We start from the raw sequence: 20,383 nt of genomic DNA on the forward strand, positions 1-20,383 counted from the left end.
ATCACAATAAAGATTCATATAAAATACTTGAGAGATGTTATGAAATACCAAATGTGATTGAATTTAAATGGTCAATCATTCGTTTTGAATAAGTATGATCTTAATCTGTTATTCAAAAAAGCATCTTGTTGTCAGTATTTGCCTAAATTGAAAAATTTTGCTGTTGTACCTATATTTACATAATATCCCTAAAACCCCCCTGGGGGGCTTTCACTCCAAAATTGTATTACCCCTCTCCACTTTAAAAAAATATATATTTTAGTAATTTTAATCAAAACTACCTTCTGTTGTTATTGCTTAACACACAAATTATGTTTGCTCCATCATTAATTAATACAAATAAATATTTTTTTGTCAGTCTTGTGTTTTAAGCCTTTAGCCCCGTTGTACCCTACCGTCAGGGTTGAGAGGGTTACTTTTGAAATGTATTCCACTACAGATTACAGAATACATGCTCCAAATTATAATTTGTAACATATTTCGTTAGATTACTCAAGGCCAGTAAAGTATTCTAAATACTTTGGATTACTTCTTCAGCACTGGTAGATTTTTTTCACTTGTTTTGACTATAAAAACTCTGTCAGTACATTAAGACAAAATACATGTTAAAAATACATTCTCTGAAAAACCTAAATATCTTGTGTTGTTTCTAAAATAAGATACATCAAACTGATCTTGTTTTAAGGATTTTTTTTGATATTTTTACAGGAAAACAACACAAAGATGATTATCAAAAATATGATTTTTGTCCTAATGTCTTACTAGAAAAAAGAAATTATGATCCAACATGAATTTTATTGATAAAAATATGATGGTGTCTGGTAACATGTGCATGTAAAGGCTAAAAATAAACTTCAAACGTACTTCTCTGTCTGCTCGTATGAATGTAACACATCATCAGAAAGTGTTTCACCGCTGTTCAAATGCACTTTGGATCGCATAATTTATATGTATAAATGTTTTCCATCTGAAAGGACTAAATATTAAATGAAACAAATAACAATAAACTGCAAAGTAATCTCTTCAGTAATCAAAATACTTTTTGAATGTAACTGTATTCTAATGACCAATGATTTAAACTGTAACTGTAGTGGAATACAGTTACTTGTATTTTTAATATGTAATCCCGTTACATGTGTTACTCCCCAACCCTGCCTACCATGGTCCTATTTTCTTTTAAGTAACTTGTAAATACCATGGTACATGAACATAGTAATCACTCATTACAATGGAACTGTTTCAAAGTGCCATGGTATTACCAAAAGATCAAATCAATGTACCATGGTACCACCACAGTACTTTTTGTAAGGGTAGGCTGATCAATTGCCACGTCTATACTGTAAAATGTCGCCTAGAAATGACTTCAAACCTCTCAAATCAAAACACGAAAAGATATTGTTTACCCTTTTGAAAACGACTAAATCATTTTATAAATTGTGCAATTCACTCGATGTGTCCATATTGCTAATCTGTGAAAAGACACTAGACAGGAATACAGTCAGTATTTACAAGAATCATGACATCACATCGGCGGTGACACGAAACCTACTAAGCGACCTACCTAGACAGCGCTTTAAAGCGTTCGGGCGTTCCAGAAGAGTGCTCAGTAGTGCTGTCAAGGGCTGTAGTGTTGTCTAGTGCTGTCTAGGTACTCAGCTTTATAAGGTTTGACACGCAACCATTCACGATCACGCACCTCCCTTCCTTCCTGTGGTGGGCTGGGTTGCCTGTGTTGCCTGTGTTGACAAACATTTATTCTCTTACTAGGGCGGTGGGCTCTTAAAAGGCCACTAGACAAACTGGTACAGATTGTTTGACGATATATAAATTAATAAGAAAGGAAGTATTGTTATTGTATTTTAATGCAAGTATGGGTTGCTGCTTGACTGTTGGACCAAACGAAGCGCTCGTTGTATCAGGTATCGTGATGGATGTACGCTTGCTATAGCTAGTAATGAGGGTCTTTAAAAAAAAAATCTTTTTATGATTCCTGCAATTAAAATATATTTCTGTTTATGTTTCAGTGTTTGCTTTCGCATACATTGTGAATTATGAGGGAAATAATGTCAGATTGCCTTAGCTTGCTAAATTGACGTTAGCTCAGCTTCCGCATTTGCACGAGTCATTCATCACTGTTTTAAATCATTTATAGTCGCTTATATATTACATTTTCAAAGATTAAGCCAATTTGCTGTCATAAATTCAAACGACGTTTTATTTGTTTATTTATTTTCGTATTGAACTGTGATTTTCAGTAATGGCAAATAATTTCCCTCATGAATCGTTTGCTAGTTGTATCCTAGCACACACTGAATTATTATTTAATATCTCTGAAATCCATTCATTAATGATTATTCTCATAAAAACAGCCACTTTAGTGTTTCATAGTGATCTGTTGTGGCTAAACTGATTTTTTCCACAACCAAAAGTGCCATTTTTGACATGTACAATGGTTATACCTTGGCAATAATTTTTTCCCCTGTACCTTGTTAATCTTTAAAGTACCTAGGAGTATCATGAATACATGTTGCATAAATATTTAACCATGCCATGATTTATATCAAATTGCCATGGTATTGCCATCTGATACTATGGTACTGCCACAGTGCCTTTTTCTAGATAATGTCAAGTTTAGTTCAACATTGAACTCTGTTCACACTAATCATTATCTTGTAATGTTGGAATGTGACTGTGGGAATTATCATTGCAGTCACACTGTTTTAGATCTGAATAGGTGATTTTTGCTTGTGTGCAGGTGCCTGTTGTGGGGCTGATGAAAAGACGTATGTGGTGGGAGGATGGGCGTGGGCATGGTGGCTTATATCCAACACTCAAAGGTAATGGCAGTCAAAAAATAAAGGATCACAGGATCATATTTCACCACGTGCTTCGGAAACAGTATTTAAAAGTTCACTGTAATGTTTGCTTGACCTTAGAAAGCTAAAGGCTCTACCTTGTCAGGTGTGTTTGTCAAACCAGTTTGGCTGTGCATGCTTTATAGAGATTTTTAAAGATGACTTGAGATAACTTTAATCCCATACATCCACTCTTGTTCAGAATGTGATTTGGAATTATTCCTCTTTATTCTTACATTTTCATGATCAACTGAATGGATCAGAGTTTATCTGTGGATCAGTCACACTTCTCTATTGAACATTTACTGAATGCATACTTCCTGTCAGCTACGACTGTTGTACATGGCATTTTTTGTCCCATTGTTTGAATTCTGCAATGCTAACAATGTTTGAAAATCAGGTTTTTCTTGCTTTAACCATATATAGTTTTAAGGTAGAGGGCAACTGTTTGTGGATTTTGCAGAGATCAGTGTCTAAGGTAGTGAAAAGGCCAATAACCGATTAATCAGCGTATAGTTTTTAAAATCGATTCATAGAACGTAATATCCTTTTCTTAGTTTGCGCAGACTTTTAACAACATACAAGCCTGAAACACACCGGGACTCTTATTTTGATGGAGTCATGGCTCTGTTGAAATTCTTTTATTTTTAATATTTACCAAAATTAAGATTTTTATAGCCTATATATTATTGTTATTCACAAAATTTTAAGTTTGACACACAATGTATGTGCTGATGAGGGCTGTTTCCATATACTCACATTTTTCTTTGCATGCCCTCGCTTCAGTTTAAAAAATTTAATTATCAGAGGAACAGAGGAATAATTATTTAAAAAAAAACTATCAGCACTGAATAATTAGTCAAACCGATATATCGGTCTACCTCTAATTTAGTAGTACGTTTGTTCACCCTCTGGTATTTTTTCCCCCTAGAATTACACTAGAAATTATGACATTACAGCCAAAGTGTGAAGATGTGGAGACAGCAGAAGGAGTTGCCATCACAGTTACAGGCGTCGCTCAAGTAAGCATCGCCTAAGACTCTTACTAAGTATTATCTATATTCTTAAGAAATATTAAGAGTATGGTATTGCTATTCTGAACATGGCAATTCTCTCACAGTCCAACCACAGCTGTATTTGTTATTGTGTTATCATTTGTATTATTATATTTATATAAAGTTTGTCTTAAAATCTGGTTTTATCTTCATCTAAGTTACAATAATGAACAAAAACATTTTGATCTTGTACATATTAAATACATCATTCAAACATTCACAGTGTAAGTTGGAAAATGTATAGGAACCCTTAGGCTAATGACATCAACAAAAGATAATTAGAGTCAGGAGTTGGCAAACCTGGTATCCAATTAATGAAATGAGATTGGAGGTATGGGTTAGAGCTACTTTGACAGTTTTACTTATAAAAAAACACTCAAATATTTTGAATTTGCTATACAGAAGAAGCACCTGCTGACCAGGACCCTGCCTCACAAAAAAGAGGTCTCAGAAGGCATACAATCCAGAATTGTTGCTTTGCATAAAGCTGGAAAGGGTTACAAAGTTATCTCGAAGAGCTTAGAAATTCATCTGTCCACAGTTGGATGAATGGTCTATAAATTGGATGATTTAGTTCTGTGGCTACTCTCCCTAGAAGTGGCTGTTCAGCCAAGATGACTCAAAGGGCACAGCGAAGCTAAGTGAGGTAAAAAAAGAGTGCCAGCTAAGTATTGAAGGAATCAATGGAACTGGTTAACATCTCTGTTCATGAGCCTACTATATGGAAAACATTAAACAGGCAGCACACCACAAAGGAAGCTGCTGCTTTCCAGCAAAAACATTCCTGCCTGTCTGAAATTTGCCAACTCTACTGGGAAAATGTTTTGTGGACTGATGAAACTAAGGTTAAATTGTTTGGGAACGCAGCCTTTTGTATGGTGTAAAAACGGCACCGCATACCAACATTTAAACATCATCCCAATGGTGAATTACGGTGGAGGGAGCATCATGATTTGGCCCAGTCAGAGCCCAGACCTAAGAATATGGCTTTGCTGAAGCAGTTCTGCATGGATGAATGGTCCAAAATTCATTCTGAACGTTGTGCCGGTCTAATCCATAGCTAGTGAAAATGCTTGATTGAGGTTATAAATGCAAATGGAGGATTGACCAGTTATTTAATTCAAGGGTTTACTTACTTTTTCCACTGCACTGTGACTGTATAATGGGATGTGTTTAATAAAGACATGAAAGATTGCAAATGTTTGTGTGTTGTTAGCTTAAGCACCATCGTGTTTGTCTATACGTGTGACTTTGAAAATGAAATCACATCTTATGACCAATTAATGCAGAAAACCAGCTAATTCCAAAGGGTTCGCATACTTTTTCTTGGCACTGTATATAGCGCAACAGTCTGGTTCCATAAGTAAAAATCCTATACATTTTCTTCATAGGGGAGTGGATTTTTTTACAGTAACTTACAGTAAAAACTGGAGTTATTAAAATCAATAGTTTTGTATCGTTCCAACGTTTTTAATTCGATTACCTCATTTGCATTCTTCAAATCAAAGTTTGTAATGTTGTGATTCACCTTGGAGATGGCTGGTTTGGTTCATGGCTTATAACACTTTTTTTTTTTTTTTAAGGATTTTATGAAATCACTATGGAAGAAATTAATGGGAAAAATACTTCTGGGACTAAGACGGCTATAAAAGTGGATGGGCACTGTTACGCTCTGTGTCATGTGTAACATAAAAGCATGTTTTTCCTGTAAAGTCCATTTATAATGCTAGCCAAGATTTCTTAACCATTGTTTTGCTATTCCTTTAAGACCACTATGTAAAGGCCCTTTCTCATGTGAAATGAGTAACAACACTCTCAGATTGTGGGTTTCCTGTTGGGTCCAATATGTACAACACTCTTTGTAAAATCTGGTTTACATTGTGACAGATACATTGTCACGAAACAATCGCAAAACTTCAACTTCAAACGTTGGGATCCTTTGGACAGATATGCAAAGTGCAGGTGCTACACTCAGCCAGCACAATATTTTGCGAACCTCTCCCAAATCTTGCTTTAACCATTAGCTATTTTGCAACTAGACTTATTTTTCTTGTTCTTCTGATGTTATCGTCTAATATTGTGTAAAAGTATCTATCTTCCTTCTTATTACTTTACTGTGACTGGGTGGGCCATGTTTCTGAACAACAAATGGGTGTTGTTGACATGTTAAAGTAGGTGAATGTGTAAATGTTTGCAGAAGTATTTTGTACCTCTTAGTTTCAAAAAATATTCATTTTGGAATAGAGAGGAAGTCTTAAGGTATGAAAGCATTTATATTTGAAAATAGCAATAGAAATTACATTTTACATGATAGAACCTCTTCTTTTTGTCAGGTCAAGGTTATGACTGACCATGACTTGCTGGCTGTTGCCTGTGAGCAGTTTCTGGGAAAGTCTGTCATGGAAATCAAGGCTGTGGTCCTGCAAACCCTGGAGGGACATTTACGTTCTATCTTAGGTTAATAAATTACTAACCATTATAATAGCCTCCTTTTAAAATAAACATATTTGTTTGTGACTCTTTTAAGCTAATGTTTTGTTGCTTTGATAACCACAGGAACCTTAACAGTGGAGCAGATCTACCAGGACAGAGATCAGTTTGCCCAGCTAGTGAGGGAAGTTGCAGCTCCTGATGTGGGTCGAATGGGCATTGAGATCCTCAGCTTCACTATTAAAGTGGGTAAACTGATGGCCAGTGTGAATGCTGAATTAGTCACTTACCAAAGTACCTTCACTCTAGTCTTACAGAGCTTGACGTTTGACTATCTGCATAAATTCTAGTCTACTTTGTAGATTATTTTCCCCCAGAATAACTTAAAAGGGGAAGAGATTGTTAGACCACTCACAATTTTAATTGTAATTCAAATTTGCAATTGTAATCTATATATAAATATGTCAGATAGACGTCTTTGGCTGCTGTATTGCAAAAATGGCATATTCAAAATATAATGACTTATATTTTGTAGACTTGGAATCGATGCTTTTTTCACGCATTGATAATAGGAAGATTTTCCCGATGATTATCAATACATATTGGGAGATATAAATAGGGCTACCCACTGCATAATAGTCTTTGTCTTTTCAAATATGTATAACTAAAATTTGGTAAAGCATGAGCAGCAGGGTAAATTAAAGGGAATGTGTCTAATGGAGATATGTTGCATTCTAAAATTATTATTAGGTATGTACGCATGCACCGTGGGCTCGCCATCTAGAGCTGGTATTCATACAGATTTCCAGATTCTATTAGATTCTGATTCCAAAGCTCTCGATTCATATGGGTATAATTCAATTATATTGTCCTTTTTGCTGCTCGTTAATGAAATTATCTCTCCGCTAAAGCTGTAAATAATACAGGGGACCTTCTTGGTAATTTGTAGAGCTGTCGAAGTTAATGCGTTAATAACGCGTTAACACAATATTCCTTTAATGCCACTATTTGTTTATTAACGCACATCCTTATATGACCCTTATAATAACCATGCATTGACTGTCGTGAAGATGATGGTGGGAGACCTGTTGAGACCTGTGCCAAGCATTTTATCAATGTAGCAAAGAAGGGGGACATTTAGAATGAAGCAAGCACACAAAAAACACAGATAGTGCTCGTGACATGAACACCATTTGAACACCTGCCTTGCACTGCGCACCAGAGTTTTAGTTCTGGCCAACGTGTCCAGGAATTATACAATTTGTCGGATAAGTTTCAGCAAACACTAAAGGGTTTTACACTAAATTCAGGTATTACATTAATTTACTTACGAATTAATAGAAAAAGTGTGCATTTTAAGTGCTTTCTTTTACTTTTTGCGCTATTTCATGCAATAATACACTGAAATAGGCCTAATGATTATACCAGAGCCTCTCCCATGAAATCCAAACACAAGTGGTCAAAAAAAAAGAAGCATTATACAACCAGTTCTAACTGTGATGTCTCGCTTGTCCACTTCTGATTGAATCACCCCAAACAGGTGTGAGCCATTCTTTTTATGTTGTTGGTTTACATGTTGTCATGAACAGTCCCCCAGTCCCTGCCACTGAAAAACACCCCCACAGCATGATGCTACCACCACCATGCTTCACCGTTGGGATGGTATTGCGCAGGTGACGAGTGGTGCCTAGTTTCCTCCAGACATGACACTTGGAATTGAGGCAAAACAGTTCAATCTTTGTTACATCAGCCAAGAGAATCTTGTTTCTCACAGTCTGAGAGGACTTTGACTTTGCTTTTTTGCAAATTCCAAGCAGGCTTTCAAGTGTCTTTCACTTAGGAGAGGCTTTTGTCTGGCCACTCTGCCATTAAGTCCAGATTGGTGGAGTGTTGGAGTGATGGTTGTCCTCCTGCAAGTTTCTCCCATCTCCACACATGATCTCTGGAGCTCAACCAGAGTGACCATCGGGTCCTTGGTCACCTCTCTTACCAAGGTCCTTTTCCCCAATTGCTCAGTTTGACCTGGCAGGCAGCTCTAGGAAGAGTCTTGGTTGTTCCAAACTTCTTCCATTTAAGAATTATGGAGGCCAATGTGCTCTTGGGAACCTTCAGTACAGCCAATTGTTTTTTATAGCCTTCCCAGATCTGTGCCCCGACACAATCCTGTCTCTGAGCTCTGCAGGCAGTTTCTTTGACCTCATGGCTTGGTTTTTGCTCTGATATGCATTTTGAAACATCTCAAAGATGATCCAGAGAAATGGGATGCACCTGAGCTAAATTTCAAGTGTCATAGCAAAGGGTCTGAATACTTATGTCGAAGTGATATTTCAGTTTTGTCTTTTAATAACTTTGAAAAGTGATCAAAAATCTGGGTTTTGCTTTGTCATTGTGGGGTATAGAGTGTAGATTGATGTTGAAAAAATAATAATTTAAAGCATTTTAGCATAATGCATAAAAAAAAACAATTAAGGGGTCAGAATACATTCTGAATGCACTTACTGTAAATATATTCTTACATGTTTATTGTTTACATGCATAATGTGGATAATCTTAGCATCTGGAACCTTTTGAATTCGACACAAAATTTTTACTTTGATACTATGTGAATTCAAACTATATGTAATTAACACCTTATTTTTATAGGAGTAATTATTATATTCTAATACTACAGTTTAGCACTTTACCGAGTTGGGACATAGCTAGTAAAAATTTGTCTTTCCAACTCAATAAAAGATAGAATTTTATTTTCATCAGGCTCCTAATCATTTACACTAAGTAATAATTAATGTGGTTAGGTCAATGTAAATAGTCTTTTTTTAGGGGCGGCTGTGGCTCAGGTGGGTTTGCGGTTCAATTCCCAGCCCAGATGACTCCACATGCCGAAGTGTCCTTGGGCAAGACACTGAACCCCAAGTTACTCCCAATGTTAGGCTAGCGCATGGCAGCTCTCCCATCATTGGTGTATGAATGTGTTTTAACCTTTGGTAACCTCTAAGGTTAAAAAAGGTGCTATATAAGTGCAGATCATTTACCATTTTTTTTTAACACCTGTCACAGTTGTAGTAAAAATGTTTAATAATTATTTTTAAACTAACATTTCTGTCAAAATACCATAGTTATTGTCACTACTGTAAAATCTTAATAAATGTATGCAAGAGGGATGATTTGTAATTTAAAAAAAATTATTTTGGCACATGCAAAGTGTTTTTTTTTTTCTTTCTCAGTGCTGAATAGAATGTCGGGCTGTTCCAATTGTTTGAGACGTTTGACTTCCTGTCGTCTTTGAATTTTGTTGCATGTGCTTTACTTGAATGGATCTTAGGATTTATTAGAATCGACATTGAGATTGTTCAAATAAAGATCGCGATACATCAAAACCACCCCATCGCTGTCTCTCGAGGCTGCTCTGAAATCTGCAGCACCACGGAGTGTAACTCGCATAGTTTTCCATAAAATTTGACCCAAATCATTGTCAAAGGACAAAGATTATAATAATAATTTTGAATTGTTGAGTTTACCCAGTTAAACCAGTTTCATACACTAACCTGCAAACTCATCAACTTCTCTTTTATTCTTAAAAACTTCAAAAACCTTCGTAACTTTTGTGTATGCGTCCTGTGCAAGGAGATCTAAAATACCCATCCTATGTTGTTATACCTGTGTCTTGCGACCTGCTTCACTAAATGTTATATCACCCCCTTGTGGTCTCCTAACGCTTTTACGCCTGACATTAAACAGAAGCCCAACTGAGTGAATTGGAAAGCATGCAAATTAAGCTTCTAATATAAATGACAACTAATGTTAATATGTTGATGCCTCAAAAATGTATAGATAAATTAACATGCCGATCAATATATCAAGATTTTATGACATGCCTATTATTTTGTCATTATGTAAAGACTTGCTGGCCAGCTCAATGAAAGAATGCTCAGAAAGCACATCTCTGGACAAGAGTTGTTAAGACCATTGAGGAGTGGTTAGACCAGTCCTTGCCCTTTTCCCCAAGATTTTGCCTTCTTAGAGATAAGTCTGTCCTATGTAAGGGGATATCTAAAGAACAATCTGGTTTGGATATTGTGGGCTGCATTAATGCTGCAGGAATGATATTGAGAAACAGATATGGAGTAGTTTTCTGGGATACTTGGAGAACAATCAGAGAACATAATTTTTTATGCTGTCCACTGTGCCTCTTTTTTTGTGTGTGTATAAGTTTTGAATTTTATGTCTTTTGTTTTTTGTTGTAAGATTTATTCAAAATCCGAAATCAAAAAGTGAAATGACATAACGGCTGTCTGTGCTTTCCTTCAGATTACCGTAATTATCTTATTTAGCACGCACCACTGTTTTTTTTATTTTTTTTATGTTGGCTGGCTGAACCGACTCACCTGGTGTGTTTGCACTTCTCCAGAGTGTTAAGCTTCTCTGCCTGGACAAAAAGACACGGTGCACTGTGGTGGAGCTTGTTGCTTTGATGATTCAGACAGCAAAGTACCTCCGAAATCACGGCATAATAAATCACAAAATGAAAAATAAGGTCCCTCTTTGACACGTTTGTGTATAGTTTGCACCAAATTATAGTTTGCACCAAAAAAGAGCATAGAGAATAGACACGGCACACATTATCATTAGCGGTCATTGTTTTCATTGCAAGTTTGAGAAAGTGCTTGCCATTTTTGTGAAAAATATGTATCGGACATCCTTATGGACATGTGCTCTTATAGTACATAGACATTGGTTGTTCAGTATAGTCATGATTAAATTTTTTATTTTTTTGCTTCTCATGAAGTATTAATGCTGGAGTTTCAGCGTAACAGGAAACTTACACAGTGATATTTATCTAAGCTTTTGTATGTTAAGTATAATTTCCTTATTGCTGCTGGACATTTGATCTTCCTTACAGGATGTATATGATAAGCTGGACTACCTGAGCTCTCTTGGGAAGACGCAAACGGCTGCTGTCCAAAGGGACGCGAGCATCGGAGTGGCCGAGGCAGAGAGAGATGCAGGGATTAGAGTAAGAGACTTGTGGCTTCACTCTCTCTAGTGCTGATGCATTTATCCAATAGATGTGAGACGCTCATTATCTTCTGTATTTTTCCTGATCAGGAAGCTGAAATGAAGAAAGAAATGATGGACGTCAAGTTCTTGGCAGACACTAAAATGGCTGACTCCAAGAGAGAGTTGGAGCTGCAGAAAGCTGATTTCAATCAAGAAGTGAACACCAAGGTTGGGTTTGATTTCTCTCATTTTTTTATCCAGGGTCATCAACTGGTCACCAAGACCAAATATTCGTTACAAACAAGATTTTGAACAGAAACAAATGATGCCTTTGGACCTTCTCACACCGTGATGAACAAAGCTCTTGCAGAGCTGTTAGGTCATCTTCTTTTCTACTCGTCAATCAGCGCCACAGAAGTGAATTTGTTTATAATTTTGCCCAACAAAGATTAACTTGGGTCTTGGTGTGAATAGATATTTTGTCTGAGATGACAGTGATAGTTAACATGTGACTTGTGTATCTTCCACACAGAAAGCCGAGGCACAGCTGGCCTATGAACTGCAGGCAGCTAAAGAGCAGCAGAAGATCCGATTGGAGGAGATTGAGATTGAGGTGGTACAAAGAAAAAAGCTGATCACTATTGAGGAGAAAGAGATTGAAAGGACAGAGATGGAGCTGGTCGCTACAGTTAAGCGCCCTGCTGAGGCGGAGGCCTACAAAATGCAGCAGCTGGCTGAAGGACAGAAGTGAGTGTGTTTGGATTTACTTGAATTATGTTTGTCTGGCTAATATTCCAAATGCAGTTTTAAATTTATAATTTAGTCATTTCTTAATTTTTGAGTGAATCTCACAAAAGCTCTCAGTAACACCAGGTCACTTTTCACCCCAAAAATCAAAAGAAAGAAATAAGAAATGATGTTTTGCTTAAAACATTATTTGCATGGTAACATACCCAAATAGTGCATCTAATTAATCAAATACCCATTATGTGTGTGATGAATGTATCTGTTACACTGACTGAAATGAATTGTAATGAATTTGTGCCATTGTACAGGTTGAAGAAAGTTCTGATTGCTCAGGCAGAGGCAGAGAAGATCAGGAAGATTGGAGAGGCCGAGGCCATCTCTATCTCATCTGTGGGAAAAGCTGAGGCAGAAAGAATGAGGCTGAAGGCAGAGGCCTACCAGCAGTACGGAGATGCTGCCAAGACTGCACTTGTCCTAGAAGCACTGCCCAAGGTGAAGGAACTTTTTCTGGTTGTTTGTTTAACAGAGATGTCTTATGATTAGTTAACCCTTGGTTACTGTTCATTACAGCTGACACCGTTACTGTTCTGGGTCAAATTTGACCCGGATACGATAATAATATATTGAATAGGGTTAGGATTTTTTATAAAGAAAATGTATTTCTATAAATTAATGACATTAAACTTTTGCATTTCATCTTGATTTTGATGATATTTAGACTTAATTAGATTTTTTTTATATTAAATTATAAAAAAATAATAAAATAAAAATGTTTATTAATTTCACTTCTGTAAAAACCTAAACTTCATTAATCTGACAAATTAAGAAAATATTATATTGTGTCAGGCTTTTGGAGCATTTGCTGCCATCTGGTGAACAAAAAAAAGAATAGATTTCATGACATGAAATTACACTTAATTCCAGTCGCTATAGTGATCCATTGATTTAGATGGACCTGGTCTCTGCTACCCAATGTTGAAACAAACTTTATTCATTTCTAGATGTATTCTCAAGTTATGAATTTATATATATACTTAGACATCATCAAAGATTATTGTTTGCCAAAGTTTAGCTTTTTTTTTAAACCACATGTATTGAAGTGTCAGTTCTTGCAATAATGCTACATTATGCTTACAGTCAAACCAGAGGTTTTATAAAGAGAAGACATAAAGCATTTTATTATCTGTTATTCATTTCAGATATCAAACATCAAAATTTAATTTCTCAATAGAGTAAATAAATAAACATGTCAATAAAACAAACAACAATAAACTGATATGAACAGCAATAATACAATTTGTGTACAAAGAGAAGACTTTGCAGTGGCAATGTTGCATTGTTTGCTAATATAAAAATCAAATCCGTGACGTGAACAGCTGTAATGTGGGGTCAAACTCTGACTTTGATCTGTATGTATGCATGTGTGTGTGTGTGTGTGTGTGCGCGTGCTGCATTGTGGCTGATTGTTATTTGACAAAATAAAGAAAATGGCTCTGTATTGTAGCCTCACCCATTCATGTCCTAAGCCAGTTCAAATTTGACTCGGACCAGTAAGTGTCACATAAATCAAGTCCATTTTTTAGTTTTTTGTGGGATCAGATGGCAAGTAGAGGAAAGGTCGCCAAGCCTTGTATCACTCCAATGAAGTAAACCATTTTTAATTTGAAAAATAAAAGTTAAATGACTCAAAAAATGACTCGAACAGTAAAAGTTAAATAGAAAATGTATTATTTGGAATAGAGATGTCAAAAGCACTGGTACTTCAGTGCCAAGTCTATACTAAAATAAAAAATGCATGTTATTATCAATAATATGTTTGTAATCAAACAATTGGCAGGAGACAGAAAAATACTCCTAAATGATTTAAGCTTATGTCTGTTTATTTGAATAATTACTTATGTATCGTATCATGTATCATGTTAGCATATTATTGCTGTGTAATCAAGCATCGCCATTAAGTAACATTTCTCCTGCAATGGTGTTGACTTCTGATATTTTGGTATTTTGACAACCTTATAAGTTTGTATTTAATCTCCAATGCAGTTTGACAGAGTCTGTATTGATATTTATTGCTTTGCTATTTGTCACATTGTGATTTTCTAACTGTCCTAATGTTCATCACTCGCAGATCGCTGCCAAAGTGTCTGCTCCTCTGGCCAAGACCAATGAGATTGTTATTCTGAGTGGGGAGGGCAGTCGTGTGACTGGGGAGGTGAACAGGCTCCTAGCCGAGTTGCCTGTGTCCATTAATGCACTTACAGGTGTTGACCTGTCCAAGGTGAGAGAGCAGGTTAAATCATGCATGTGATTTAGTCAGCTGTTGACTAAAACTCTGTGAAGTAGTCATATGCTTTTTTGGCCAACTGTTAATTTGATTAGAGAAACAAACTCATCCTGACATCGCAAAACAACAAGTTACCTACCATGATCACGCTTGTGATAATATGATCAAATGTTTCATGTTATACTGAGAAATCAAAAGTATTATTAAAAAACATAAACTTAAAATCAGTCATATTGAATTACTTGAATTTCATTCCATTTTAACTCTACTTCCTTAAATTTTTATTCAGATTGCAATTATACTAGTCTCATGTAGCCAGACCTATACATACATCTGGGGTCTATTGCTGCTTCAGTTGGCCAAGAACTGCCCATTTAGACAGGAAAAGCCATCTAACTGACACGTAAACCGTCGGTTTTGCGCTGAGTTGATCGAGAAAGCATTTTCCAGTGTTGTGGGCTGTAAGCATTAGACCAGTGGTTCCCATCCCTGTTCCTGGAGCCCCCCAACACTACACAATTTGGATATCTCCCTAATCAAACACACCTGATTCAACTCATCAGCTCGATAGTGGAGACTCCAAGACCTGAATTGGTTGTGTCAGAAAAGGAAGATATACAAAATGTGCAGTGTTGCGTGGCCTCCAGGAACAGGGTTGGGAAGCACTGCATTAGGTGGTTAGCACATGGACTGCGGGTGGTCTGTGGACACGCCTTCTGAGGCTAAGACTACAATTCTACAACCTTTTGGCTACCTCAATGCAAATTCAGGAATATAATTGGAATTTAATTGGTATCCTTCATTCAGTTCTGAATGGAGCACAACCCTGGAAATGTGAATTTGGTTATTTGCTTAATTGTCACAAAAATAATGTCACAATGCAAAATCTTAGTGGTCCTAAAAGCAGGCTTCATGTGGTTAATGCAAACTATCATTTATTTTTATTGATTGAAACATGACCCAGACATTTCTTTGTGAGATTCACCTACATAATACATATCAATAAGCTGGCAGTAATTTTGAATAATGAATCATTTTTAACTTCGACTTCTACAGATCCCTCTGTTGCAGAAGTTGACAGATGCTCAAGCATGAAGCCATTAAGTTCCGCCTCCTCCATGATATGTTGTATGCACTCACTGAAACTGCCTTTAGACTACTTGGAAGATCCTCTTTTTGTTTTTCTTTCTTTTCTTTTCTTTTCTTTTTTTATAAAATGGAAAAACAAAACAAAAACCAAACAGGTAGATTTTTGAAACCTCTGGTGCCTTAATGTTTTATAGGACCAGAATATCTGCATGCACTGTTACTCCCACATTCCACAATTCCTATTTTATTTCACATCATTTGGAATCATGTCACATATATGTCTTTTTTTTGTTTCACTTTATTGTGTCATCATGCTAAATTATCATTTTAAACAATTACAACACAACATTTATATACTATATTTTTCATCTTAACACTACAGTAACACTTGATATGGTAAGTCAGCTTTAGATTACAATCAAATCTTTTTTGTCTGTCCAAACTCTATCATTGTTTTTTAATTGGTTGTAGGCCATATATCTAGCTACTTTGCAGATCCTGCTATAATTTTTAACATTCAGGAAGCCATTGACCTTGTAGGTTGTAGAGTAGCGAGTAGCATTTTAATGTACTACTGAGCTTTGTGGCAATAGCATTGCCTAATTATCAGTGTCATATTACCGTGCGTTTCCACTGGCACGTTGTGAGCTGAGCGTGCATTTTCAATTTATTCATATGTTAGCCGAGCACCACGCTCACGAGGTGGATTGTGGGATTGACAGTGGTGTGGAGCAAGCTGTTTCCTGCCGTGTGCTGCGTCTGAAACTGCAGTACGTACTGTCACAGTATGTACTGTATTTGATGAAGGATGCACTTCTCGGCTGGCAAAACAGTACATACTTTAAGGAGTAGTATGAATAGATTTCAGACATACTTCATCCGGGGTTGTTGGCATTGTCTTGTGACCCGAATATGTGACGTAATAACAACAATCACGAAAACTATATGTTTTGTTTTTTTTTTCTCCCCAATTTGGAATGGCCAATTCCCAATGCGCTCTAAGTCCTTGTGGTGGCGTAGTGACTCGCCTCAATCTGGGTGGAGGAATTTTAGTTGCCTCCGCATCTGAGACAGTCAATCCGCGCATCTTATCACATGGCTTGTTGACCGCATTACCACAGAGACCTAGCGCGCGGGAGGCTCACACTATTCTCCACGGCATCCACACACAACTCGCCACGCGCACCACCGAGAGTGAGAACCACACATTATAACGACCACGAGGAGGTTTACCCCATGTGACTCTACCCTCCCATGCAACCGTTCCAATTGGTTGCTTAGGAAGCCTGACTGGAGTCAGTCAGCACACCTTGGATTCGAACTTGTGACTCCAGGTGTGGTAGTCAGCGTCTTTACTCACTGAGCTACCCATGCCTCCTTTGATTTGGATACCTCCTTTGATTGTGCAAACAGTGTTGATTTATTACACTTTTACTTACCCAGCCACAATGAATGTAATGAAGTAGACTTCATCCCTTGAAACGTCTTTGAAGTCAGAAATAAACAAAAATGATGTGATGAAAGCACTGAATCCAGCAGAATCTCCAGCATTAAAGGCATATTTTAAAGCGCTTATGACAGACGTCACTACATCAGCTCACAGCGATTGACTGCCACACGGCATTTTCCGCTTCTTATTTCCATAAAGAATTCATATTACCGCCCTCAACACTTTTTGCATGGCACTGTCAATCGCACAATCCACATCAAGAGCATGGAGCTCGACTTCCATAGGACTGCATTGAAAACTTGGCTCACAACGCGCCAGTGGAAACGAACAGTCAGAGTCAGCCGGGCACTCTTACTTTTAAATGTTACAGGCACATACATGGATATGTCCATTTTAGCTACTGATTTTTGTGTACATTTTCTGAGCTCATCAATAGTTCGGATTACTTTTTGGCACTATTTATGCCTGTACATTTTTATAATATTGGATTGTATATGTGTTTAGTTTTGTTTAATTTATAATCATCTTTTTGACTATTGAAGGACAAAATTTGTTTAGTCAATTTTGAGCATGAAGATTAAAGACTTTATTTAAAATGTAGTTATGATGAGATTTATAATTTGTTGTTAGCAGACGCTGACATGGCTGTCTGGATACCCGGATATTCAATGCTGTTGGTAAAGTTTCATGTTAACAGAGTTGAGCCATTTTTAAGATAGTTTTGTATCGTTGATAACAGCCATACATTGCGAATTCTTTCTAGAATATTAACACAAGTTACACTAGATACTGTAATTGTGAATATCTGAGAAATCAAATCACCTTTTATGGACCATACCGTCCTGTGCTGTGGTAGTTCATCTAGTTTGTGTACTTCTTTGTCACTGTGAAAGCTACATTACCTCGTTTTTTCTGTTTTGGCCAAGAGTGAGTGGCAGTTTGCAGTAGAGATTTCTATATGTTTGTACCTTTATTCTGCTGTGTTTAGTAGTGCTGTGAAAGATTTCTCACACTAATGAAAACACCAAATGATAAAGCTAAGAGATCACACTCCTGTTTGGGAAATAAAGAACAAGTGCATAGTTGTAAACAGTTGTTTTCATTTGCTTCAGAACAATGATTCATTGTTTAATTATGTATTTTTTGCATGAACAATATGCCCTGACTTTTGTATTCTCACTGAAACCGGTTCAATAATGAGTTAACACAATTTAGCTTTTTTTGTTAATTATTTGAAATACCAGTACTGTACCTCTTAACGCTATTTTGAGGATTATGTTATGTTTGCTTAAAAAATGTTTCAGCCATGCCATATTTAACCATTTAGCATTGTTAGAGTATCAGAGACTGTTCAGTTTATGTGCTTTGTATGGCATTGCTAATGAGATGCACTGTATAACTGTGTATTGGATAAACACTATAGGAATCTTAAAACTGTATGGCAGGATAAAGGTGAGATGTGCTTTTGCTTCAGTGGGTTAAATAACATACAAACTAACCCAAAATATGCTATTGACAATACGGGGAGAATTTGGTAGTTTTATACATACTCTTTACACTGATTTAAATAAGCATGTTTATGGTGCATGTATTTCCAAATGTAATAAATTTAATGTGAACATGTTTCTGTCCATGTCCTTTCATTCCATTAAAGTGCACATGTAAAAATGTATAAACTATGTAATATGAGTAACATTGAGTGGATATCATGAAAACATATGAGGCAGTGATCAATTTTTTTCTGTCAAAATAAACATTTCTGATTTCAGTAATCGCTAGAAGGAATAGTTCACCCATGAATGAAAATTTTCTCATAATTTACTCTCTACACTCCTGCCATCCCAAATGTGTGACTTTCTTACTTCTGCAGAACATAAACAAAGATTATTACTTAGCTCTGTAGGCCCATTCAATGCAAGTGAGTGGTGGCCAGAACTTTGAAGGTCCAAAAAGCACATGAATACAGCATGGTTAAATCAGTGGTTAAATCCATATCTTCAAAAGCAATATAGTAGGTGTGGCTAAGAAACTGATCAATATTTAAGTACGTTTTACAATAAATTCTCCTCCCTGCCCAGTAGATGGTGATATGCACAAAGAATGAATCACCAAAAACAAAAGAAGAATGTGAAAGTGGAGATTTATAGTAAAAAAGGACTTAAATATTGATCATATCACTTTAGAAGATATGGATTTAACCACTGGAGTCATATGAATTACTTTTATACTTCAATACTTTTATATGCGTTTTGGACCTTCAAAGTTCTGGCCACCACTCACTTGCATTGTATGGACCTACAGAGATGAGATATTCTTCATTTGTGTTCAGCAGAAGAAAGAATGCCATACACATCTGTAATGGCATGAGGGTGATTCAATTAATAAAAGATTTTGGTAGAACTATCCCTCTAAACCCATATGACTTTCTTTCTTATGTGGAACACTATATATATATATATATATATATATATATATATATATATATATATATATATATATATATTTGTTTCAAATAAACAAATCGGTTTTACTGATGAATTGCTATTTCAAAATAAGAATCCCCAGTGTCTTTCGGGCTTGTTTATAATTAAAAGTCCTGCGTTATGCACCAAATCTTCATTTTGTCTGGTTGTTATTGAGATTTTGGTTGGACAATAAACTGCATCTGGGATTTTATTCATTTTGAACTCTTTGTATTTTCCCGCAATGGTAAAGAAAGAATACTTATATTATTTTTGAAATTCTAAACGTCAAAATGTATGTATTTTGACATTACAAAAACTATTGGCAGAATAATCGGTTATTAGCCTTTCCCACCACCTTAGTTATTGGCATCTGTAAAATCCACTATTGGCTGACCTCTAATTTTAAAGTGCAATTTAAATTTAAGACAAATTAAGTGCAAGACATGCATTTTTTCTCCCTGTATTCATAACTGTTGCAGCAGTTTGCATTAACGGTAGGCCTACTAAGGAGTGGTGGTGGCATAGTGGGCTAAAGCACATAACTGTTAATCAGAAGGTTGCCAGTTCGATCCCCACAGACACCACCATTGTGTCCTTGAGCAAGGCACATAACTCCAGGTTGCTCCGAGGAATTGTCCCTGTAATAAGGGCACTGTAAGTCCCTTTGGATAAAAGCTTCTGCCAAATGCATAAATGTAAATGTACTATACTGTAGTTATGAATATATATAAACATGAATATGGGGAATATTTCAACAATCCAGAATTTTCTGCTGTGTGTCAGTAGTCTTCACTGTTTAATGCCATGTTAAAGATGTACAATGCGCATGAAATATTTTGTGTAATTAAGACTAAATGCTCAGATGTCAGCTTTTTCTCCTAATCCTCTAAATATTTAATCCACCAGCAACTGTGGAATACTCCACATCCCACCAGCACAAGCCTGTTCACCACATTAATCCTGAATTTCTCCTCACTCTTTAAACACTCGTCCTCCAGGCAAGATATTAA

The 20,383-nt window shown here is 36.3% G+C and overlaps 1 protein-coding gene across 1 annotated transcript; it reads left to right on the top strand.

Annotated features, from left to right (window-relative positions):
- The first annotated feature begins 1,721 nt into the window (after positions 1 to 1,721).
- On the top strand, positions 1,722 to 18,525 carry flot2b (flotillin 2b). The gene is made up of 11 exons (XM_052107654.1): positions 1,722 to 1,919; positions 2,756 to 2,837; positions 3,787 to 3,877; positions 6,244 to 6,367; positions 6,467 to 6,585; positions 11,241 to 11,354; positions 11,447 to 11,566; positions 11,871 to 12,085; positions 12,394 to 12,577; positions 14,214 to 14,363; positions 15,426 to 18,525. Exons 1-11 carry the CDS (start codon positions 1,871 to 1,873, stop codon positions 15,462 to 15,464), a joined length of 1,287 nt encoding a protein of 428 aa, XP_051963614.1. The 5' UTR covers positions 1,722 to 1,870; the 3' UTR covers positions 15,465 to 18,525.
- Positions 18,526 to 20,383: the final 1,858 nt, after the last annotated feature.

The sequence above is a fragment of the Xyrauchen texanus genome, chromosome 36 (assembly GCF_025860055.1).
Source record: "Xyrauchen texanus isolate HMW12.3.18 chromosome 36, RBS_HiC_50CHRs, whole genome shotgun sequence".
Classification (NCBI taxonomy): Eukaryota; Metazoa; Chordata; class Actinopteri; order Cypriniformes; family Catostomidae; genus Xyrauchen; species Xyrauchen texanus.